At 40.8% G+C, this 25119-nt stretch overlaps 1 protein-coding gene across 1 annotated transcript in view; it reads right to left on the reverse strand.

The window, feature by feature from the left end:
• The window catches only part of tmem30b (transmembrane protein 30B), a 33599-nt gene that overhangs the window by 4097 nt on the left and 4383 nt on the right, over window positions 1-25119 (reverse strand). The window contains exons 3-7 of the mRNA XM_043717384.1: window positions 13685-13792; window positions 10053-10160; window positions 5337-5427; window positions 3668-3814; window positions 2098-2286 (exon numbers count right to left, since the gene is read on the reverse strand). Coding sequence (XP_043573319.1) covers window positions 2098-2286; window positions 3668-3814; window positions 5337-5427; window positions 10053-10160; window positions 13685-13792 — 643 coding nt within the window. The remainder of the gene's footprint in view (window positions 1-2097; window positions 2287-3667; window positions 3815-5336; window positions 5428-10052; window positions 10161-13684; window positions 13793-25119) is intronic.

A 25119-nucleotide genomic window follows, 5' to 3' on the forward strand; every position in this document is an offset into this window, starting at 1 on the left:
GAAGGGATTGAGGAATATACAGGGAAGAAAGGGCAGCAGCACTAACTGTTCTTTCCTACAAGAGTGAATTAGAATTAGAATCCCTACAGTGTCGAAATAGGCCCTTTGGCCCAACATGTCCACACCGACCCTCTGAAGAGTAACCCACACTACGGGCAATTTAGCATGGCCAATTCACCTAACCTGCACAATTTTGGATTGTGGGAGGAAACCGGAGCACCTGGAGGAAACCCACGTAGACACTGGGAGAATGTGCAAACTCCACACAGACAGGCACCCAAGGCTGAAATCAAACCCTGGTCCCTGGCAGTGTGAGGCAACAGTGTTAACCACTTAGCTACCGTGCCGCCCTGGATTCCACAGGGATTGCTTCATTTTGGAGTTTGGAAGGAAAATGTTAGAATGACCGAAAGATTTTAAACCAAGGAGAATCCTTTTTAGAATTAGACAGCTGAATAATTACATAGAACTTGCAGCAGCCATTCAGCCCAACTAATCAATACTGGGATATCTGCTCTACATTTGCCTCCTCCCAACATTCCTTATCAAAAGTTCATCTTTCAATACCCTTATATGCATAATGAGATTCCTCCTAAAGCCATGGTGTCCAACTCAGACTGCGAATACTGGTTGATGGCAGAGCCTCTGACAGTCAATCTCACGGAGTGTTATTTCCAAAACCACTTGTATGTTGATCGTCACGTTACTGCATGACCTCTTCTGGAAGCCACATGGCTAGAGAGAAAATGAGTGTCTTTAACAGGCTTTGCCAGCTTGTTGTATTGTGCTTCAGTTTGGTCTAGATGGACTTGCATTGCAGGTTTTACGCTGACAGTGCAAACAAACAAATAAGGAATATACTAGGAATCAATGCCTGAAGCCCACATATTCCAGTACTATAAACAAAGGAGATTATTAGCCCATCACATCCATGTGGTATCTCTGCAATAGCAGCTCAGCTAGTTCCATGACTGCTGTTCCAACACCACTTAAGAAGCTTGACACCAACCAGAACAGAGCAGTCTGCTTGATTTGCGCCAAACCCACAAACATTAACTCTCTCCACTGCTACTCGGTAGCAACAGTGTGTACTAGCTTCAAAATCCACTGCAGAAATTCACCAAGATTTGTAATCTCTCAGTCACTACCATCTCGAAGGATAAGGGCAGCAGTTGACTTGGAAATATAACACTGTTCCTTCAGCATCACTGGGTCAAAATCTTAGAACTCCCTCCCCAACAGCATTGAGAGTATACCTACAGCAAGTGGATTGCAGCAGTTCAAGGTGGCCAGTCACTACCACCTTCAAGACCAACTAGGGGCGGGCAAAAATGCTGGCCCAGCCAATAATGCCAACATCCCCAGAAGTGAATAAAAGAAAAGTTGATTTTTAGGTTTATGTAAGATTTATCCACTGAAAATAAACTTTGTATTCTTTAGTTTCTTCAGGGTAGATTCTCAGTTGGAAACTACAGTCTTAAAGACATTGGATACCATTCAACCCAATTAATGCTTGATGTAATGAATTCCACATCCTGACCACTCTCGGAATAAATAAATTTTCTCTTTAATTCCTAACTGCATTTGCAAGGGAATGATCATAGTTCTGATCAGTGGTTCTCAAGTCCCCCAGGCCTGGAAATATTGAAGTAATTTGTCTCCAGATATCATTAGAGAGAGTGAAAAGTTTAATAGGAGGTGTACCTGGTGTGGAAAATGATACATTTCCAGTTTAAAGGAAAACAAAATCAAAAAGCACCAACCCAATCAACTGAAACTGAGTACTATTTTCCTCAGGATGGACTTTAAAAACATTAGAAGTAGTTTAAAAAGTCAGGAAAATGTACAGTGCTGACAATGTCAGCAGCTGGGGAAAATTTGACTATTACAACTTTCTCCAATTCAATTTCACACAGTCAAATGGTTGCTTCCTCACTTGAGTGATATGAGCAGACAGCCACAATGGTTGTGAAAGCAGAGCCCCAATGCATGTGGTGCAGTGCAACCACAGAACTAAACAACTTAACTTGAATATGACCCAGTTCATTTACTTATTTTCTTTTGGTCATATTGCCTCATGAAAAAATGCAAGGATACTGTAACTTATCTCTACCAAATACTTTCCTGGCTGCAGCCCACCATCAATACGACGATAGAGTTTGCGAAATGTGGGCAAGGCTGCCGTCCTCATCCAAACAATAAAGTCTTCATTGATGAAGCCATTGTTTTCTGGGTTTGTGTCCAGCTCATAGGCTGGCCTGGGCCAGTTGTGAGGTTTTACAGTTCCTGTAATGAAGTGAATTGGGCTCAATGAGGAAAAGGAGAAAGAAAGTCCCTTATTTAAAAAGACAGATGAAATAAATATTACCCAACATTGGTCCCAAAGTGACATTGGTCCTTAGCAATTAAGTGATTTCCTCATCTGACCAATTTAGCACGATCACTGACAATGCAGTGACGCAACTGTTATAATCAGGACTTTAATCAAATAGAATTTTCATTAGAGGGCAAAAAACAGAGGTTAAGTGCCATGTTGGAAAGATATATAGAACTTGAGGGCCACCTGACATCCCAAATTGTGCTACAGCAGGTGAACTGTCGTCAACTTTGTAATGGAGGAAACAACAGGCCAGCTGGCTACGTGGGAACTGTGGTATCATCCAGGGGGAACAATCAATTGGCAACTGACATTTCCTCCAGAGGTATTGACACTTCCCTGACCTACACGGACAATCTTTTGCCTGGATTATACATGGAACAATAGTCAAACTATAAACACTTTTTCAGTTGGACAGCTTGATCACCTTCCCTTTCTTTGTTTAAATTAGGTTCTGAGGATGTAATTTAGGAAGATTGGGATATCAAAGTCCTTCCCATTCCAACCCAATCCCAGCCCCTATGTGCCCCCTCTGCCCATCTTCTTGTAAGCTGAATCGGTGAGTGCCAGGGTGAGGATTTGAGGCGATGTTGGGACTGCTTTCCTATTACTGGCAGGCAGCCAAGTGAACAATGTGAAGGCCCATTAAGACCTTTCTATTGAGGCCAAATGGCACCGTGCACCCCCAGCCCCTGGTGGTGTTCTGTTGGGTGTCAGGTTCTCCACCTGAGGCAGCCTCCTGGTGGCAGACCAGGGAGTCAGTGCTCTAACCAGACCCAGGGGGCCTCCCTGCCTGGTTGGGGTCCAGTTCCTTTGCACCAGGCCATCCTGTGGAGGAGCTGTCCACTTCCACAATGACAGTCTGGCTGCTACGGCCAGTTATTATTTTAAAACATGAAAATGTTGGAAAGGGCACCTCCATTCTGAAGCTACATGATCCTCACTTCCCTGTATCCTGCTGTTCAGTACCCAGGCCTCCTCTGAGCCCTCCATCTTTAATAATTTGAAGGTTAGCCTACCCTTTCTCATTGATTTGACAATTTGTAAGGGGGTGGGGGGGTGTTGGGGAAATCATGAGGGACAGCTTTGCTCATCTTCTGACTCCCTTTTCCCTTTCAGCTAAATGGGAGGGTCAGGGACCCACGGGGAAAGTCCAAATTGTGGTGGCCCCTTTGAATGTCCGAAAACTTTTCTGACATCACCATTAATCCGTCAAATGACTTGGTCAGAACAAGATTTGATCAAGACCAGTCGGTCAGCAGAAACACTTAGTGAAAGCAATCAATTCACCTTCAAATGCCTGCTTTAGATCAGTTCCGTTGTCTAACTTGGGGTTATTGAATTTGACATTGTAGTCAGTCCACCAAGAAATTCCTTTGCTGTTCAGAGGCACCTTGGAGATCTCACTGTTGTTTACCTTATACAGCACAAAGGAATCTGTGAGAAAGAAATACATTGACAAATATATTTTCCACTTAGCAAAGAACAGTTGACAGTAGTTACTTAAATAATGTGTGCTTTTTTTAATAAAGTCATTCATAGCATGAGGGCTTCACTGGCTAGGCCAGCATTTATTGCCCATCGCTAATTGCCCTGAGGATGGTTAACAGTCAATCACATTACTGTGGGTCTTTTTTTAATTGAATTGAAGTTCCATCTGCCATGGCAGGATTCCTACCTGGGTACCCAGATCATTACCTGGATTAACAGTTCAGCCATAACGCCACTAGGCCATTGCCTCCCCTATTAGATTAAATGAGAAGCAATGTCATGAGAGTTTTGTTTAATATATTGAATAGATGCTGGTCTTTAATGATGTTGCCTTCAGGTTCGCTTGAATACTGATCTAGTCTGCTCTATGCCCTGTCTTCCCTCTGTTCCATTAGTCTTTTCTTCATTCAACCACAGGATGTGGACATCGCTGACTAGGCCAGTATTTATTGCCCATCCTTAAGTGCCAAGAGGGCAATTAAGAGTCAGCCATATTGCTGTGGGTCTGGAGTCACACCAGACCAGGTAAAGGCAATAGTTTCCTTCCCTCAAGGACATTAGTGAACCAAATTAGTGAACCGTTTTTCTGACAGTTTCACAGTCATCATCAGATTCTTAATTCCAGATCTTTACTGAGTTCAAATTCCACCATCTGCCGCGGCAGGATTTGAACTCAGGTACCTTGAATGTTAGCTGTCTCTGGATTAATACTGTAGCAATAATACCATAAGGGCACTGCCTCACCCTGAGCAGGCATGACTGATGATCACAACATGCAGACTCATGGATTTTCTTCTGAGACAGCTTCCCATCGCTATCCATCTCTCTTTCGACCCTCAAAAACCTCCTCGGAGAGTCTGCTGTTGAAACAGTGCTCTCAATCTCCCCTCCTCCTCCCACCCTAACCCAGAAACACTGTCATATAGATTGCTGCTTCTAACAAAGCAGCCTTCGTGAAAAATAATAAATTAACTATTTTTCCAATCTGAAATACCTCTGACAAGTTCTGGTCAAACTTCCATAATTAACCATGCCCACTATCACAAGATATTAATTCATAAAAAAGAGAAATTTAGAGAATTTGCTTTTAAAACAAAGACAAAGACAGAGTGGAAGATCAGAATATTTTGCCAAAATTACTGGTTGAAGCAGAATCCATAATAACTTTATAAAAGGATCTAATGTTTGATAATTACAAACCAAAAGCAATAAAATTGTTTTCATGGGAGCAACTGGTTGAATAGCCTGTGCTACAAAATCCTGTGATTTTAATTTTTAAATGCTTGTTTTTGTTTAAGGCTTTACAGAAGTACGTAGACACCGAATGATCTGCAGTCTCCTAAATGATATACGTGTATAAACCGATGGGGTTGAAAATTTCAACTGCATAAAAAGCAACAATCACAATATATTGTGTTAATCTCAATTGAATTGTACAGTGAGTGAATATGTGCATATGTGAACTGACCATTAAACATGCTGTTTGCGATGGCTCCACATGGAGCAATAGGCCTGTTCTGTTCATCCCGACGAAATGGAAAACAGTATTCAGAAGGTTCCTGCAGAAAGATTGAGCAGGGAACAAAAAAAAAAGCATTGACAGTCAGTTTTGCAGATTTGCATTGTTCTGGTGAGAGATTTATTAATACGTGTTTGTTTTCATTTGTTTTTAATGCACCTGTGAGATACTGAGCTCTTCGAAAAGGGCATGCACAGGGCTTTTGACTTCTGCTTTTAGTTTTCTTGAACTGTTGGGTTGGGAACACAATTGAAAGTTCGGTATTTCTATAACAGTGTAGTGACAAAGGTAATATTCCGATGGCATAGAAGGGAGTTGGAGTCAGAAGTTATATCAACTGTTTTCCCTATCTTGGGTGAAGGTACAAAACTCACTAACAAGAAGAGACTAGAAGGCACCATCTTCCGACCCATCACTACTTTCTTCAGATTGTTCTTGATCGTCAGGAAACTAGAAAAGTGAGAGCTATCGTAGTCTCAGAGAACCATAGACTGCTCTTATTAGACAAAGGCAATAGGTGAAGAGTTTAGTCTGAAGGTCACCACATCTCAGGCAAGGTCTTTATAGTGACTTCAGCTGGTACAGAAACTGAACCTATACAGTTAGCATCACTCTGCATCACAAACCAAGTGAGAACGAACTGACTCCCATCATAGAAATCCAGAAATAAACAATGGCAATAGGATGGGAAACACCAGCTTTAGTAAAAGTGAATGCCATTCTGCCAGGAGAAAGTGAGGTCTGCAGATGCTGGAGATCAAAGTTGAAACTTTATTGCTGGAACAGAACAGCAGGTCAGGCAGCATCCAGGGAACAGGAGATTCGACGTTTCGGGCACAGGCCCTTCTTCAGGAATGAGCAGAGAGTGTTCAGCAGGAGAAGATAAAAGGCACCAAGCTTGCGCTTTGATTTATTATTGTCACGTACCAAGATACAATAACAAGTATTGAAAATCATATCTTAAGTACATCAGGGTAATACAACAGAATGCAGAATATAGTATTACAACCATATAAAGAGGGTGCAGTAAAAGATCAACTCTGGGAAAAAGCTGTTCTTGAATCTGTTGGTATGTGTTTTCAAGCATTTGTATCTTCTGCCTGACGGAAGAGAGGGGGAGAGATTATAACAGGGCAAGGAGGGGTCTTTGATTACATTGGCTGCTTTCCCAAGGTAGCAGGATGTGTAGCTGGAGTCAATGGATGGAAGGCTGGTTTTGTGATGGACTGGGCTGCGTTCACAACTCTAATTTCTTGCTGGTCTTGGGCAGAGTAGTTGCCATACCAAGCTGCTATGCATCCAGATATAGCTGCACCATAGAAAGCATCCTAAAAATTGGTTAGTGTCATTGTGGACATGTCGAATTTCCTTAACCTCCTGAGGGAGTAGAGGTGATGGTGCGCTTTCTTGACTGAAGTGAATGGACCAGTTGGTGATATTTACTCTGGAGGAACTTGAAGTTCTCGACCACCTCTACCTCATCACCAGTGATTCAGACAGGGGTATGTCCTCCATTCTGCTCCTTGACCAGTGCCTTCATTTTGCTGACATTGAGGGAGTGATTGTTGTCTTTACACATCATGACACTAAGCTCTCTTTCCAATACTCTGTCGCATTGTTGTTTGAGATTCGACCCACTACAGTAGTGTCTTCAGCAAATTTGTCAATGGATTTTGAGCTGAATTTAGCCACACAGTCATGAGTGTATAAGTAGTAAGGGGCTGAGTACGTAGCCTTGCAGGGCACAGTGTTGAGTTTACTGTGAAGGAAGTGTTGTTGCCCATCCTTACTGATTGTGGTCACCACATCAGGAAGTTGAGGATCCAGTTGCAGAGGGTGGAGCAGAGCCCTAGGTCTCGGAGTTTGGAGACTGGTTTGGTTAGAAGTATGGTGTTGAAGGTGGAGCTAAAGCCAATAAATAGGAGTCTAATGTAGGTGTCCTTGTTATCCAGATGTTTCAGGGATGAGTAGAGGGCCAGGAAGATGGCATCTGCCATCAACCAAAGAGTTATCCAGTTAATCCCACTCCCTTTCCTCATTGCCTTTTGTAAGTTATAATTGAATTAGTTTCCTCCATCCTTTTAGGGAGTATATTTGAAATCATAACTCAATGTGTTAAAAAGAACCTCATCTTTCTCAGAAAGATAAGAGTTTGGCCCTTTGGCCCAAACTAGTGCATGCCAACCAAAATGTCCATGCTAACCCCATTTCCCTGCACTTGGCCCATATCCTTCTAATCCTTTCCTATCCATGAATTTATCCAAATGCCTTTTATATGTTGTTAATGCACCCACCTCGACAACTTCCACTGGCAGCTAATTCCATATGCATGCCACCCTCTGTATAAAAAAAACAAGCTCTTCTTTCTTTTGTGTTTTTCCCAGATTATGAAGGTGAACTTCTGGAACTCTGCATTTGACATAGCTATATTTTCTTAATTTTCCAATACCTTATTCATTTTGACATATTACTTGTAATGTTCTGAGTAAGACTAAAGTTTCGGACAATAATGTCATACAGCACAGAAACAGACCCTTCGGTCCAACTCGTCCATGCTGACCAAGTTTCCCAAACTAAACTAGTCCCATTTGCCTGCATATAGCCCATATTCCTTTGAACTTTTGCTATTCATGTATCTGTTCAAATGTCTTAAATGTCATATCTGTACCTGCATTTACCACTTTCTCTGGTAATTAATTCCACAAACATATCAGCCTCTGTATGAAAATGTTGCTCCTCAGGTTTCTTAAATTTCTCCCCTCTCACCTTAGACCTTTGCCCTCTAGTTTTAAACTCCCCTATCCAAGAGGAAACACTTTTGCTATTCACCTTATCTATGCCCCTTATCATTTTATAAACCTCTTATAAAGTCACGCCTCAATCACCTATGCAGCAGGGAAAAGTATCCCAGCCTATCCAGACTCTTCCTCTAACTCAAACTCCCCAGTCCCGGCAATATCCTTGTAAATCTTTTCTGAATCCTCTCCAATTTAATAGTATTCTTCCCACAGCAAGTTAAGGATCAGTGCTCAAAATACCCAGTGTTGGTGGGTAGGTTCACCCCAGAAAGCCATCAAAACATTGCGGGAAAATTCAGTTGTTGGGGTGACCAATGGGAGAAATGTTGCTACCCTCCTTCACAAATAGAATGGACAGAATCTCCCATAAGCTGCACCTCCAATCACACACTGCTTCTCTCCCATATTAGCTAATTGGCTCCATAATGAACGTGGGTGAGAACCAGCACGCGATTGGGGGAGCAGCAACCAATTAGAAAAGTAAATGGTGTCAGTGAGACAATCTCAGGGGAGCCCAAGTTGCCTTTTGTTATGGGTTATGGCTTTTGCTGGGAGCCGTCTTCCATGTATGTTAATGTGATGATGTGGTGGGGGGGACAAAAGGAACACCCTCTGGTTTGGGAATGAGGTGGCTGTGGGAGGGAAAAATGGGAGGGAAAAATGGATGAAAAAAAAGGATGAAAAAAGATGGAGGTGGGCTCCTATAAGAGGAGGGAAGATGGAGGCTTCGAGGCAATATCTGTGGGGGAGAGAGAATGAGAGCGAGAGAAAATGAACAACTCTAAACCTGTCAACAAAAGTAATACTCAGCAAACTCAGCTTGGAAAATTTGAAATCATGAAGGTCATTAATTCATTGCAAGTGAATCTCTAGTTTAAGGCTGCATAAATTAAGGAGCTATTTTTATACATGAAAATACTAGGTGAATTGCTACTTTGAGATCTGAGATGTAGTAATACAAAAGGGCTGTAGGTGCCTGGTTAAAATGTTCCATCTTTGAGAAAATGCATGAGATGTCATCAGCCCACAGACAATTTTAGGGTAATGGTCTTTGTAGACAGTAATGTGTCTCAATTATTTTGGAAAAAAACTTTTGTTGTCAACTTTTGCTGGTTGTCTTGACCCGATTTAGATTCTATGCCATCGAGGAAATTAATGTTTGTTGTCTATAATGGAGCATTGAGGATATTGATTTTTTTTTTCTAATTCTATTTCTATGTGATTCTAAATATACCAACACATATACAGATGACATTGTTACTATGTGGACTGGATCACCTCAAAGGAATTAATGATTGGAAATGCAGCACTCAAGTTATCTTGCAACTCATTCAAGAATATCTGGGGATTTTAAAAAATGTTCTGAAATTAGACAATAAATCACTCCGGATCTGTTCAGAGAAAGGTCAGGTAAAGAAAAATCATCAGTCCTAATGAAAGCCACTTGAAATAATATAATCATTATAAAAAGAACAGCTTCTTCCCCACTGTTATTAGACTTCTGAATGGACCTCTCAAATTTTAAATATAATGTTGATCTTGTTTCTTGTGCACCTTCTTTGCAGCGGTAACTTTGTATTCCTCGCTCTGTTCAATCACCCTATGATCTGCCTGTTCTGCACGCAAAACATAACTTTTCACTGTACTTAGGTACGTGACAATAATAAATCAAATCACTTCTTTAATCGATGATGACTAGTCATGTACTTCCTGCATATTTTCTTCTTGTTAAGTTATATTTTCACACAACTTACGTTTGGCTTCAAGTTCAAAGGGCTGTGCTTACCTTTCTGTGTAGAATGCAAGTAGAATATTGAAAATATTTAGAATTATTTCAATTGTCAATCCATCCGGTTTTGACTTTTACCTTTAAATATTCCAAATCCCCATTCAGCTGATCATCATCTCGGGAGACTCCATATTTCCGATGATTCTGATAGAAGTTCACCAATTCATAATACATGAAAACAGGTCCCTGAAGAGAAAAACAACATGTGCCACTTGTATCTACTCTTGTACAAACCTTTCATATTAGGATGACATTGTGATGTTAATGGAAGTTACATTCTCAGCAATTAGGAGTAATGTCATCAATTACAGGTAGAACATTGCCATGCTTGAATTGTTCTGCCAGTTTGTAGTGTACCCAGGTACCCTGTCTTCAGACAAGTTTGATCCTGGCCAGATGCTCTATCTATATAACATAGACTTTTACAGTGGGGTTGCTGGAGTTGGTCAGTCTATGAGGACCGCCCAGGTCATCAGCAAAATCCATCACAGACTGAACATATTATCCATTGTAAACAGTGCAAAGAATTCTCTATGTAAAGTAAATACTACGTTTACATCATTTCCACTAGGTATATTTATCGAATGACATTTTTCTTTGCCTGACTGATACTCCTTTTGGGAAGTTCAGACTGGGGGTCCTCATTAGGATATCAGTACTTCCAGGAATGTGGAATACAGAAACCATGAAAAACTATTGCTCCAAATTTTAAATCACAGCAGCTTCTCGGAACTTGAAGTGCCCTTTTCTGACCGCTTGCCTGTACAGGTCTCCTAATGCAGGCTGCTAAACAACAAACCTTTATTTGATGAGCTCTTTCCCCAACAGAAGATGCATTCCAAACTCCCCTCACTTCAGAAATATCATACCCAGCAGGAGAGGAGACCTTCTCCATTGATGTGAAATGCAGGCTTCCTGAGGGTGTTCGGGTATCTACTTGTCACAAATAGCGAAGTATTAATGATTTCTAATAATTTCGGTTCTTTAAAAATGTTTACTCTCATTTAGTAGATCATTGAAGAAGAAAGATGGATATAAAATTCCATCATTAATGTGGATTGGCCATGCCAAAAATAGCTGAAAATGTGTTGCTGGAAAAGCGCAGCAGGTCAGGCAGCATCCAAACGTCAATTCTCCTGTTCCTTGGACCTGCTACGCTTTTCCAGCAACACATTTTCAGCTCTGATCTCCAGCATCTGCAGTCCTCACTTTCTCCCCATGGTAAAAATAGCCAAATACTCTCTGGGGTTGCGCAGATTAGGTGGGTTAGCCATGGTAAAAATCTCATGTAGAGTTACAGTGTTGGGTGGGGGTGGGGTTGGAGTGCAGAAGGAGGATTTAGGTGGGATGCTCTTTGGAGGGTAGGTGCACACTTGATGGGCCATATGGCCTCTTTCTGCACTATAGGAATTCTATGATTCTACAGGCTTTGAGGCAGGCGAACTATGAAGAGCAAGTTATGCTGTTTGTTAAAAAAATGGTAATTAGATCATTTGCCCTTGTATCAGCTCATTTTTCTCATCTGGGCAATGCCTTACATTAGGCTATAGTCCCAAAGGCTTCATCAAATCCTGATATATCACCAAAGACATTGTTCTTCAACAGTGAAATTCAGTATGTATTGTGGAGAGGGGGGGGGGGGGGGGGGGGGGGGAGGGGAGGGGAAAAGTTGGGATAGAACAGTATAGCAGAGAGGGAGGTCATTCAGCCCAGCACCAGTTCTTTTCATGCAGCAATCCAGGTAATTGCTCTCATCTGCTACCACTAATTTTTTTTACAGCAAATCTTCCTTTTTTTATTCATTCAGGGGTTGTGAATATCATTAGCTTGGCCAGCATTTATTGCCCATCCCTCAACCAGAGTGCTGGAGTCACATGTAGGCAAGGCTAGGTAAGGATAATAGTTTTTCTTTCGATGTCAGTGTTGCTATTAATATGCTTTGCTTGTAAATATTCAAATTAGCCAGAAGGGTGTTTTCCTGGTGGTGCAAATGTTTCCTTCTCTCAAGGACATTAGTGAACCAGATGGGTTTTGCTGACAAATCACAACGTTTTCATTATCATCATTACACTCTTAATTCTGGATTTTTAAAAATTGAATTCAAATTCCACCATCTGCCATTTACCACAAGAAACGGGAACAGGGGTAGGCCAGTCGCCTTCCAATAGATTCATGGCTGATCTGACATTCCTCATGTCCACTTTCCCGCCTTTTCCCCATAACGCTTGATGCCCCGACTGATCAAGCATCCATCAATCATTGTCTTAAATATACACTAGGACTCTGTCCCACAGCTCTCTGTCGCAAGGTGTTCCAAAGACTCAACCTTCAGAGAAGAAATTTCTCCTCATCTCAGTCATAAATTGGTGCCCCCTTTTTCTTAGACAATGCCCTCTGATCCTAGATTCTCCCAAGAGGCGAAACATCCTCTCAGTATTTAAGCTGTCAAGCCCCTTAATCTATTTCAAGAAGATCTCCTCTCATTCTGCTAAACTCCAATGAGTAAAGTCCCAACCTGTTTAACCTTTGTTCATAAGCCAATCCCTCCATAACCTTCTCTGAACTGCCTCCAATGAAATGTTATCTTTCCTTAAATAAGGGGACCAAAACTGCTCACAGTCTCCAGAAATGGTCTCACCAGCACCTTGCACATTTAAATAATTTGTGAAGAAGATCTTTTAACTGTTTGAATGGTGGTTGATAAATTAAAAGCTTATAATAGAGCCACACCTTGTGCTTGCATATGCAGCTTCTAGCGTCAGATCCTGGCTACATTTTCTAAAGCACAGAATACAACTGTAACACCTCTCATGCCAAGATTAGAGTGATGCTGGTAAAGCATAGCAGGTTAGGCAGCATCCGAGGAGCAGGAGAAGAATCGATATTTCGGGCATAAGCCATTCATCAGGAATCATCAGCTCTCACGCCACCCAGTTTTAATCAGCTAGCTCAGGATCAAAGTGTTAACTGCATAAATTAAAGGCATAGAATTGTGAGCACACACTTCTTGACAAGAGGGTAGTGAATGGGGTAAGGAGCTAACCTCAAATAAATCAAAACTGAGGAAAGAACGATTTCCAGTCTCACTCTCCAAATGGCTGTTTGAAGTATCCATCTTGAAAGTCATCTTGGTTTGTATGATTTGCAGTGGCTTCCAAATAGTTTGTATTCCAATTACTGCATTATGATGGTGTAGTGGCAGTGTCCTTATCTCTGAGATGGAAATTCTGGATTCAAGTCCCACCTGATGGCCATGGAAGGCACATTATAACGTGACCAAACAGGTTAATTATCAAGATGTATATCCTACCAATACATCTATGGTGGTTGAAGTGGGAGAGTATCCTGGTCAGCCAGACTGTGTGGGAACTGCAGCTTAACAACTGTCCCATAGTAAACAACCCAATTGTAGGTTTTTGCTATGAGCAAGCATCAACTACATTCTGAGGGACTGTGGCACATCTGTTCTAATTACAAAGTCACTTCTCTGCACATCTGTACTTAAGCATTCCTAGCTTCAATGATGGTTTGATTTTGTTAATGAACATCTATTTCATACACAACTCCTTTCAATTACTTCTTTTGTAAATACTATAAATTCAGAGAAATCTCTGAAACAAAATAAGGGTAAAATTGTTACATCTGAACCAAATACTGAACTGTCAATTAGGCATGAACTACTTGATAGGCAGCACTAATAATATTCTTACCGGCAAAATCTCGTCCACCTTGAATTCAATGTTGCACTTGCAATCCTTGGTATCATTCTTGGTACAATGGTGGCATGAACTATTTGGGCTTCTGCCTGTATATTCAAGCTGGTAAAAAAGAATCTGATGTAAAACAAATACTCAGAGCACATGCAAACAATCCATCCAAACTGTGGCTAGCTATTTGATTATGCAGAATGAAGGATTTGTGTCAAAAACATCTACTTGGTTTTCTACAGAAAGAGTCCAGCTTTAGTTTTCTCGCCCATTGTAGATGTGAAAGAAAGTTTCTATAATCCCTGTATCGTCTTCATGTGAGTTATCGCATTTGCAGTCTCTCTAACCCAACAGCTTTGAGAGAAATCATCATCTGGACCGGTTTGTGCTCCTCCAGCCAGCAAAGATTTTATGAAATGGTAACTCAAATATTGTTCCATTTTCAGCACCAAGTACTTGTATTGAGATCCCAATCTATGTGCAACAACCTATATTTGCATAGTGACTTAATGTAAAATACCATTGTGTTGATCATCAAACACAGAATGTAAAAGGAACTTGTCTCGCGAGTCTCCTAGTTATTGACTTCTCAATTGAAGGGAACAGATGCCTCCTACCAACTTTATCCTGGCCCCTCAATTTTGCACTCATTTAATTAAATCTTCTCTCAGCCTTTTCTATTCCAAAGACAACACCAGTCTCTTCAATCTTCCTTCATGAATAAAATTCTTCATTCCTGCCAACACCCTTAATTTTCTCTGCAACGTCTTTAATGTGAAAACATTCTGCAATATAGTAATAACTGTACGTACACCAGCCATGGCCTAATTAATGTTTAATACAGCTCCAGCAGAAACACCCAACTCTTAGATTCTCTGCTTCAGCTGATACAGCAATGTACATGTATGCCTTTTACCACTATACTGTACTGTGATGCTACTTTCTCTGGTGTGCACTCCAAGACCCTATATTCTCAATATCCAAGTATTTATTATGTATTCCCTTGCCTCACTGACTTTCTCAAAATGTATTGCTCACACTTTATAGAACAGAATTTCATTTGTCATTTTCTTGTCCAACCAATCAATCCAGATTGAGCTAGTTCTTCCTGCAGACTACAGTTTTCTTCCTCTATCAAACACACAACTTTTCAAAATCATCTTTAAAAAGGTATTTATCATTTCCTCTACGGTCAACTCGAAAATTGTTGATAAAATACCAAGAAAAGCAATATAGGCCCCAGGTCTCTTTGGGCCTCCACTAGATTATCACCATTTCAAATGTAACCTGTCTAGCCTTATAGTTCCAAAGTGGATGAACAACACATGTTGAAATCAAATTTGCCAGAGTTTTACAAACTCACTTAAATCAGTATCTTTAATTTTATGCTTTCAACAATTGTTTACAACATTGACTATATTCACTTAAATTGATAAATTTGCAAAGTAGCTTTTTATCCCAGCACTTCAGTCACTAATCAATTAGTGACTTGTAGAATCCCTAAAATGGATTTTAATGAGAGTTCACTAGTTACATTTCATCAATCATAGCGCACATTATCCCTGCTTTCTTCTCCTGCTCTTTGCTAAAATTAACCATAACTTCAGAGGCCTTAACTTTAGCTTAAAGTCTTTTATTGAGTGCCTCCATGAAGTCTGACTAAACAACAACCAATGGCATTCTCAATCACCTTTACAAAATTTAAATCAGGTCAGTCAGGAATAGCATATCTTCTAAAAACTGTCATTGATTAACTGAAAAGTTTTAAAACACTCACATACCCGCTCCATTAAACATTCACTCCATCCCCCCATCACAGTTGTGCACTGGCAGCAGTGTACATGATCCACGGCAGGACTTCCCAAACTGGGTCACAACCCTAGTGGGTTGCCAGCTGTCTTGGGGTTGCAAGTTCTGTGACAGCAATGGCACCAACCAAATGCTTACAGCTATGTGCCCTCTTTAAATCCGTACATGTTTTTAATAGTGGGTGTGGTCTAATCTGCTGATCCTGTGAAAAAGTAGGTGCTTTCTATTGAAAATCTTCATTAATTCCACTGTCACAGGTCCCTCACCAAGCACCCCACCCCTTTCAACCGCTACAAGTCTGGAGTACAGCAATTTTCAACACAGAAAGGGTGTCACAACGAGGAAAGAAGTTTGGGAAGTGTGTGATCCACAAAATGCACTGCAGCAATTCACCCAGGCTCCTTTGATATGATCTTCCAAGTTGGTGACTTCTACCATCTGGAAGAGCAAGGGTAGCAGGCGCTTGAGATCACCAACATCTGCAGGTTCCTCTCCAAGCTACACATTATCCTAACTTGTGAGCTATATTGTTGTTCGTTCACTGTTCGTAGCACAAAATCCAGATCTACCTTCCTAATAGCACTCTCAATGTCTCTCTATGACAAGGATTGCAGCAGTTCAAGGCAGCACCTCATCACCACTTTATCAAATATAGTTTACGATTACATTAACACAGAATCTAGTAAATTTCTGAAAACAAAATATTAAATTAACTGGTTTATAATTCTCATCACTCTTAAAATGGAATAGTCACATACACTATTATTCAATCCCAAATTAAATTCTGAACCAACCTCCAAAGACTTTGCAGATGCTTTAACTAAAATCTTTCAATGTTGTCATTTACAATCCTGGGGTGGAGTCTGCTCCATCTCGTGTGATTATTATCTTTTGGCTATTGCCATATGCAGAGTACTAATCATACTGAACCAACATGTAATTGTAAAGCTCAGAACGTAGATGTGACATGTGATTCCATGTTTGGACAGCACTTGTCAGACAATCCCAAGTGTACTGTAAATTATACTAACAACTGATTTAAGCTCAGTCAGGTGCGCAGTGTGTCTCAGTTACACTGAATAGAAAAGTTATATATTTATAGACCAGTTCTTAGCAGATAAAAGCAACATGCACAGGCATTGTGCTTTTTTTGAACTAAACAAAAATCTGGGGGTAAAATTCTCTATGGAAATGTCTTAAGCGATCAGAGTTGACTTGCCAACAAATCCCATTAAGTATAAACTTTTCCCACTAAAGTACAAACTTATTCCTCCTTTCACATTTTGGCATTCTTGTGTCTGGTCTGGGGAGTGCGAAATAAAAAGCTTTGAGAGCAGTCTTCTGTTTTAAAACAATAATCAAGTTCTACACCACCAACAAATCGCAGATCATGAATTTCATGACTTCGGTTAATTTTAGTGAGCTCCTCTCCCTAATTTGATTTTCATTTCTTGAGATTTCCAGCATGTTCACTTCTTCCTGTACTATAAATACTGGCACAAAAATAATTCTTTAGGCACATCCACTGACAATACCATTTACCAGTTCCATGAAGGCCCACATTGCTTCAGACAATTCTTTTTATCCAAATTTGATGTTGATTTTGATACTGCATACAAGTTTCATTTCATGTGCATTTTGTAGCTCTTGCCAGCTATTTTGTTACCCTCAAAGGGTTCTTTGAATGCTCTGTGTTTGCCAGGTTTGCACTGCTTTTACAGTTGTTTTATTTTATTGTTGTATTACCTCTTTAGTAGTCTATGGAATTCTTGTCAAGTTAAATTTTTGCCTGCAGGGTATAGAGATTGTTTGTAATATGACATTAAATTTTTTTGACCATTACCAACTGATCTTCTTGGATACTGGATTGGCTGAATGGCAGGAAGCAGAGGGTGATGTGACTGGAAGCCTGTGTCTAGTAGGGTTACGCAAGGAGCAGTCTTGGGGCTCTTGTTGTTTGTTGTGTTACAACACGGTGTAAACCCCTCTGCTAATTTAAAACCAGCAACACAAAAGATTTATCCTGTGCAGTAAGCTGAAAAAATTCGATAGGCCAAGAACTAGTTAAAGTACAAATTAACAACTTTATTTCTTGAAGTATAACAGAGAATAATTAACTAACAACTATTTACAATTCCTTCCTCTAACCTATCTTTTACTTTCCCGTCTACAATATTAGTCCAATGAAACCCCCCAATTAAGATTTACAAAACAAAACTTCTTATCTCAAAACCAGCCAGCTTTCAGTTTTCTCTGAATTCCTGTCTTCTTCTTGTGGATTTTGCTTCAGAGGTTACTGATCAACAAAGGGACCTTTTCAGCGAACTATTTCTCAGGCAGTCTTTTTACATGCTAGTGGCTTGACAGATCTCCTCTCAACTGCTCAATTTTCTCTGGTCTTATACCCCCAAAGCATCAGATTGTGTTCATTGGTTTTTAAGATTGTGAATATACTAAATTCAAACTTGATTGGAGTTTGGTATTTTTTGGGGTATGACTTAAACTGATTGGCCTAATTCAAATCGGTTTTGTTGTTTTCAGGCAACCAGCTAATCAAGTTGTTCGACAAAATGTTACACTTTTTTTTTCCAGAGTACTTGGTTCTGTCAGGTAGTTCTGCTGTTTTTAACTCTTAAAGGTATAGTACACCCACATCTCCATAATACCTCCCCCCTTAAGAAAAGAAATGAACCATTATAGTGAAAAGATAGCTTCATTTTTTCTGTACTTTTTAAACACATTATCCTAACATACAGATAACTTTAATACAAGTTCACCTTAACTTGTTCTCATATATTTGCATATATAACATTAAATAAAGACAAATCTCACCTAAACTCTCAGTTAAATCCGCAGTAATGCATCTGCAATTACATTCTTCCGACCCACAACATATTAGACTTTTAATTTAAAAATCATATAAGACTCCAATGAAATAGTCTTGTGTTCTTATCTTTAAAGCGTTCTAAGAAAGTAAGTGAATTGGTGATCAGCGTACACAACCATCTACGACACGTTCCTGACATACATATTAAAATGTAGTAAGGCCAATACCAGATTCAATAGTTCTTTTTTGATTGTGGAGTATTTCCCCTGGTGAACTTTGATCTTCTTCGAAAAGTAACCAACTGGCAGTTTAATCCCATTCTCATCTTCCTGTAGGAGTAAAGCTCCAACTCCTATGTCACTAGCATCGATGGTGACTTCAAAAGGTTTTGAAAAGTTTGGTGGTTAATATGGCTTTCAAATGGTCGAGTGCCTCTTGGCATGGTTCTGTCCACCGAAGCATTCTTCTTCAGCAAATCGGTAAATGGTACCACTACACTGCTGAAGTTTGGAACAAATTTCTGATAGAATCCACAGAGTCATAAGGATCAAAGCACCTCTTTGTTCGAGGTTGGTCGTGGAAATTCCACGATGGTCTTCGTCTTTGTGTTCCGTGGGGTCAACCTTCCATGACCGATGTTATGTCCCAAGAATGTCAGCTCAGCTTTCGCAAGTTCTGTTTTATTAAGTTTATCATCAGTTTTGTTTCTCGTAGTAGGTTCAAAGAGCTCTGCCAACTGTACAATGTGATCTTTCAAAGACTTACTAAAGATCACTACATCGTCCAAAGAGACTGCACAGTTGGTGAACCCAGCCACAACTCTGGTCATGAGTCTTTGGAATGTGGTGGGTGCATTCTTCGTTTCAAAGGACATCACTTTAAATTGATATAGCCCATTTGGGGTTACAAACGCAGAAATTTCTTTCACCGTCTCTGAATAAAGGTGCCTGCCAAAAACCACGCATTAAGTCCAACTTGGTAGTGTAACTGGCTTGTCTGACTTTCTTGATATAATCCTCCAATCTAGGAAATGGATAGTAGTCCGATTTCGTAATGGCATTGACCTTCTGATAATCCACGTCGAATTCTTGAGTCCCGTCCATTTTGGGAACGAAGACGATCAGCGAACACCACTCGTTCTGGCTTGGTTTGACGATGTCCCCATTGAGCATGGCCTCCACCTCCATCTGGACCGGTCTGGCTTTGAAAGGATTAAGCCAATAGGAGTGTTGTTTTATCGGAGCAATATTCCCTACGTCTACTTCATATACAATAGCATTAGTCCTCCCCATCTGATTCTTACAGATGTTCTCATAGTGCAGTAACAAGTCTTTCAACTGTGTTCTGTGCTCCTGAGACTCTAGCTTACTAATCTATCCAGAGGTGACTTCCTACAGATAGGTCACGTGTTACCCGTAACACTTCCCGTCTGTACACTATCAGCAACACAATCTGGTGTACTTTGGCCCATTTCTCATCTGCACTAACCTGCCGAGGTCTCTATTTTCTTCTTAGGATTCCAGCTTTCAGATAATAACCCTCCGGAATATTCTCTGCCTCCTTTTCAGAGTACGCATCCACATATATATCTTTTATTGTCTTGTCTTGTTGTTGCAAGTCCATTAGCCTTTCAGGACTAAACACTTCTGTCTGACCCTTTGCCTGTTCAGGTTTTTCCTGCACCATTACATCAAACAGGGTGTCCACTAACTGAACGTCAACTCCTTCATCTTTACTTTTCTCTTTGTGTTGTGACTTATGATAGTGGGATCTGGTTACCACACAGTCTGGGAAAATACCAGGATATTTCTGTTTTAACTCCTCAGTTTCTTGGTCTTCCTTGGGCTTCTCCACAACAAGGGGTGTCACTCCCACCTTGGATCCTGCCAAATCATTCCCAAGAATAAACGGAATTCCTGAAACTGACACTCTGTCAATCAATCCCACTGTAACTTCCCCAGTCTTAAGTTGGCACTTCAACCTGATCTTACATAGAGGAACGCTAAATTTCTGTCTACCTATCCCACAAATTGCCACACTCCCAGGTAACAAGTCAGAAAGAGTGCATATTTGCTCATCCCTTACTATCAGTGACTGGTTAGATCCTGTCTCTCTGAAAATTATAACTTCTTGTCCTTCTCCCCCTGTTCTTTCTGAGTAAAGTTTACCCACAGAGGTGAATTCTTTGTAGAGATCAGGTATTAACTCCATACCCAGCCCCTGCCCAGGCTGTGCACTCTGCTGTAGTTCCTTGGCGCTTCTTTACTACCTTCACTAATGCCATTGGGTTAGCTTCTTTTACCACATCTTTTCCCACTGTGCCTTTCTTTAATGACCAACACTGTGACTTTATGTGCTCCACTTTAACACAGTGGAAACACCTGAGGCCTTTCACCTCCTTTCCACCCTCTTGGACTTCTTTTTTATCCTTCGGTAAATTCTTACCAGTGCTCTCTACTTTTGGTTTTATAGTGTAGGATCTCCCCCTCCCCCAACTTCTATCTCTCACAGGATCAAATTCTGACCGGAAGCTTGTCTTATGCACCAACATGCACTCATTTGGTAATTCTGCTGCCCTTCTCACTTCCTGAACTTTCTGTTCCTCTATGTGCATTCTTCCCATTTCTGGAAGTAAGCTTTTAAACTCCTCCAGCAGAATAATTTCTCTTAGAGCCTCAAAAGGTCTTATCTATTTTCAAAGCATGCATCCATCAATCAAAATGACTATGTTTACTTCTTTCAAACTCAATGTAAGTCTTACCTGGTTCCTTCTTGGTGTTTCTGAACTGCTGTCTATATGCTTCTGGTACCAATTAATAAGCATTAAAAATAGCCTGTTTAACCTCTACATAATCTCTTGACACATCAACTGACAGTACGGCAAATACCTCACCAGCTCTGCCTACTAGTTTAGTCTGAACTAGCATTACCCATAAATCTTCGGACCACTCCATCTGCCTAGCCAATTTTTCCAAGTGAAATAAAGAAGGCTTCAACATCTTTCTCATCAAAATGTGGCAGGGTTTTTGCATAATTGTACATATCACTACCTTCTCTTTTAATCTCCATTCTGTTACCTTGACTTTGCTGACTAAGTTGCAACTTCTCAAATTCAAATTCTCTCTCTTTTTGCTCAGCTAAGAACTCCCCCCCCCTTCTCTATTTTCTAACTCCATTCTCCTGAATTGTAATTTTCTATCTCTACTGCACTTGTCTATTTCTCTGACACATCTAAGTGTTTGAGTAATTCCCTGACAATTTCATCTTTTCTTTTGTCCTTGGTTAAACCCAAATCTAACTTACTTGCTAATTCTAAAAGTATGGCCTTTTCCTTTCCTTCTAGACTTTCTTGGCACATTTGAGAAAGATCTTCAAATCCCAGAATCTCTTCAGCAATTTTAAAGAGCCATTTCTCTCACTTTCAATTTAATTAACCACAAGTCACCGAAATTAAATAAACTGTCTCACCTACGTTTTATTTAAAGTGTTCAAATGTGCTGGGATTTTTCATACCCCCAAATCTATTCAAATCTGTCTAAACCAGTTCAAATCTCAACCATGATCCCCTAGTCTGTTATGACGCAGGGTAAACCCCTCTGCTAATTTAAAACCAGCAACACAGAAAAGATTTATCCTGTGCAGTAATTTATGAAAATTCACGAACTAGTTAAAATACAAATTAACAACTTTATTTCTTAAAGTATAACAGAGAATAATTAACTAACAACTATTTACCAATTCTTTCCTCTAACCTATCTTTTACTTTACCTTCTACAACACTAGTCTGATAAATCCCACCCCCCCAACCGATTAAGATTTACAAAACAAAACTTCTTATCTCAAAACCATCCACCTTTCAGTTTTCTCTGAATTCCTGTCTACTTTTCTTCTTCTTGCGGGTTCTGCTTCAGAGGTTACTGATCGATAAAGGTACCTTTTGAGAGAGCTATTTTCTGGGCAGTCTTTTCACATGCTGGTTGCTTGACAGTTCTCCTCTCAACTGTTCAATTTTCCCCAGTCTTATACCGCCAAAGCATTGGATTGTGTCATTGGCATTTCAGATTGTGAATATACTAAATTCAAACTGGATTGAAGTTTGGTATTTTTCGGGGTATGACTTACACTGATTGGCCTAATTCAAATCTGTTTTGGCATTTCCAGGCAACCAGCTAATCAAGTTGTTCAATGAAATGTTACATGATATTTCTTTTCAGAATACTTGGTTCTGCCAGGTAGTTCTGTTGCTTTTAACTCTCTTAAGATACAGTACATCCACATCTTCATAACAGTTGTACATGTGAATGACTTAGACTTGAATGCAGGAATTAGATCAGAAAGTCAGTGAAAATTGGTGAAGTGGTAAATAGTGAGCAGAACAGCCTTAGATTACAGGAGGATATAGATGGGCTGGTCAAATGGACTGATTAGTGCCAAATGGAATTTAATCTGGAAAAACGCAAGATGATGCACTTAAACAGGACAGGGAATACATGATGAACAGTCGCACCCTGGGAGGCACCAAGGATCAGAGGGCCTTGGAGTACAAGTGGCAGGACAGGTTAAGTAGTTCTGAAGGCAAATGGGATATTTGTATTTATTTGTTGAGTCATAGAGTTTGAGAGGGGGCAGGTTATGTTGGAAGTGTAAAAAACGCTAGTTAGGTCACAGCAAAAGTATTGAATGTAATTCTGGATTCACATTATAGGTAGGATGTGATTACACTGATACAGAGGTGATTTACCAGGATATTGCCTGGGCTGGAGAGTTTTAGTTGTAAAGAGTAATTGGATAGACTGGATTGTTTTCCTTACAGCAGAGGAGACTGCAGGAGTGGGGGCGCAGGGGTGGGGTATGACTGCAATGTACAAAATTATGATGGGTACAGACTGGCTAGACAGGAAGCAACTTTTCCCCTTTGTGGACCATGACACAGTTTTAACATAAAGAGCAGGAGATTTATAGCGGATGAGAAGATAATTTTATTGGGAATCTGGAACTCAATGCACGTAAAAGAGTGTTAGAGGTACAAAGCCTCATAAGATGCAAATTTTTAGATGTAAATGAGCCAAGTGCAGGAAAATGGGATTAGAATAGTTCGATGGCTATTTCTGACTGGTGCAGGGTCAATGGGCCAAAGGGCCTTGTTCTGTGCTGCAGGCCTCTGTGACCCTGTCAACTTACACATTAAAATATTTTCCCAATTTACAATGGGTAGTCCTTTACTCTTTGTATTGAAGTTATCCTTGCCTATATATAGAACATATGGCACTGTTTTGCATTCCTCCCATCTAGCCACATCAACAGAAACAACTTGCTTTAGTTTATCATCCTGAAAAGTAGCACAGGTTAAAACTGACAACAGACCAAAGATGATTTGGATGGGAATAAAGAAGGCATGCTTAGTAAGATTACAGATGACACCAAAGATAGGTGGTGTAGTGGACAGTGAAGAAGGTTGAAAAATGTGTTGCTGGAAAAGCGCAGCAGGTCAGCCAGCATCCAAGGAGCAGGAGAATCGACGTTTCGGGCATAAGCCCTTCTTCAGGAATGAGGAGGGCGTGCCAAGCAGGCTAAGATAAAAGCGGAATGTTTCAGAGAACACCTCTGGGACACCTGCACCAACCAACCCAACCGCCCCGTGGCTGAACACTTTAACTCCCCCTCCCACTCCGCCAAGGACATGAGGTCCTTGGCCTCCTCCATCGCCAGACCATAGCAACACGACGCCTGGAGGAAGAGCGCCTCATCTTCCGCTTAGGAACCCTCCAACCACAAGGGATGAATGCAGATTTCTCCAGCTTCCTCATTTCCCCTCCCCCCACCTTTTCTCAGTCCCAACCCTCGGACTCAGCACCGCCTTCTTGACCTGCAATCTTCTTCCCGACCTCTCCGCCCCCAACCCCTCTCCGGCCTACCACCCTCACCTTAACCTCCTTCCACCTATCGCATTCCCAACGCCCCTCCACCAAGTCCCTCCTCCCTACCTTTTATCTTAGCCTGCTTGGCACACCCTCCTCATTCCTGAAGAAGGGCTTATGCCCGAAACGTCAATTCTCCTGCTCCTTGGATGCTGCCTGACCTGCTGCGCTTTTCCAGCAACACATTTTTCAGCTCTGATCTCCAGGATCCGCAGTCCTCACTTTCTCCTCGTGAAGAAGGTTGTCCAAGATTACAAAGAGATCTTGATCAATGGGTTAATGGGCTGTGGAGTGGCAAACGGGGTTTAGTTTTGATAAATGTGAGGTATTACATATTGGTAAAATAAACAAGGGCAGGGCTTATACAATTAATAATAGGGCCCTAGGTAGTGCTGTAGAACAGAGAGACCTAGGGGTTCAGGTATGTAATTATTTGAAGTTTGCATCACAGATAGACAGGATGGTTGAGAAGGCATTTAGCATGCTTGCCTTTATTGCTCAGACCTTTTGAGTATAGGAGTTGTGACTCCACAACCAGTTACAAGTGGAGTTCCACAGGGATCAGTTCTGGGTCCTCTGCTGTTTGTAATTTTTATTAATGACTTGGAAGAGGGAGTCGAAGGGTGAGTGGTAAATTTGCAGATGATACGAAGATTGGTGGAGTTGTGAGGAGGGCTGTTGTCGGCTGCAAAGAGACTTAGATATGATGCAGAGCTGGGCTGAGGAGTGGCAGATGGAGTTCAACTATGTCAAGTGTGAGGTTGTCCATTTTGGAAGGACAAATAAGAATGCGGAATACAGGGTTAACGGTAGGGTTCTTAGTAAGGTGGAGGAGCAGAGGGATCTTGGGGTCTATGTTCATAGCTCTTTGAAGGTTGCCACTT

Source organism: Chiloscyllium plagiosum, chromosome 27 (genome assembly GCF_004010195.1).
Source record: "Chiloscyllium plagiosum isolate BGI_BamShark_2017 chromosome 27, ASM401019v2, whole genome shotgun sequence".
In the NCBI taxonomy this organism is placed as follows: domain Eukaryota; kingdom Metazoa; phylum Chordata; class Chondrichthyes; order Orectolobiformes; family Hemiscylliidae; genus Chiloscyllium; species Chiloscyllium plagiosum.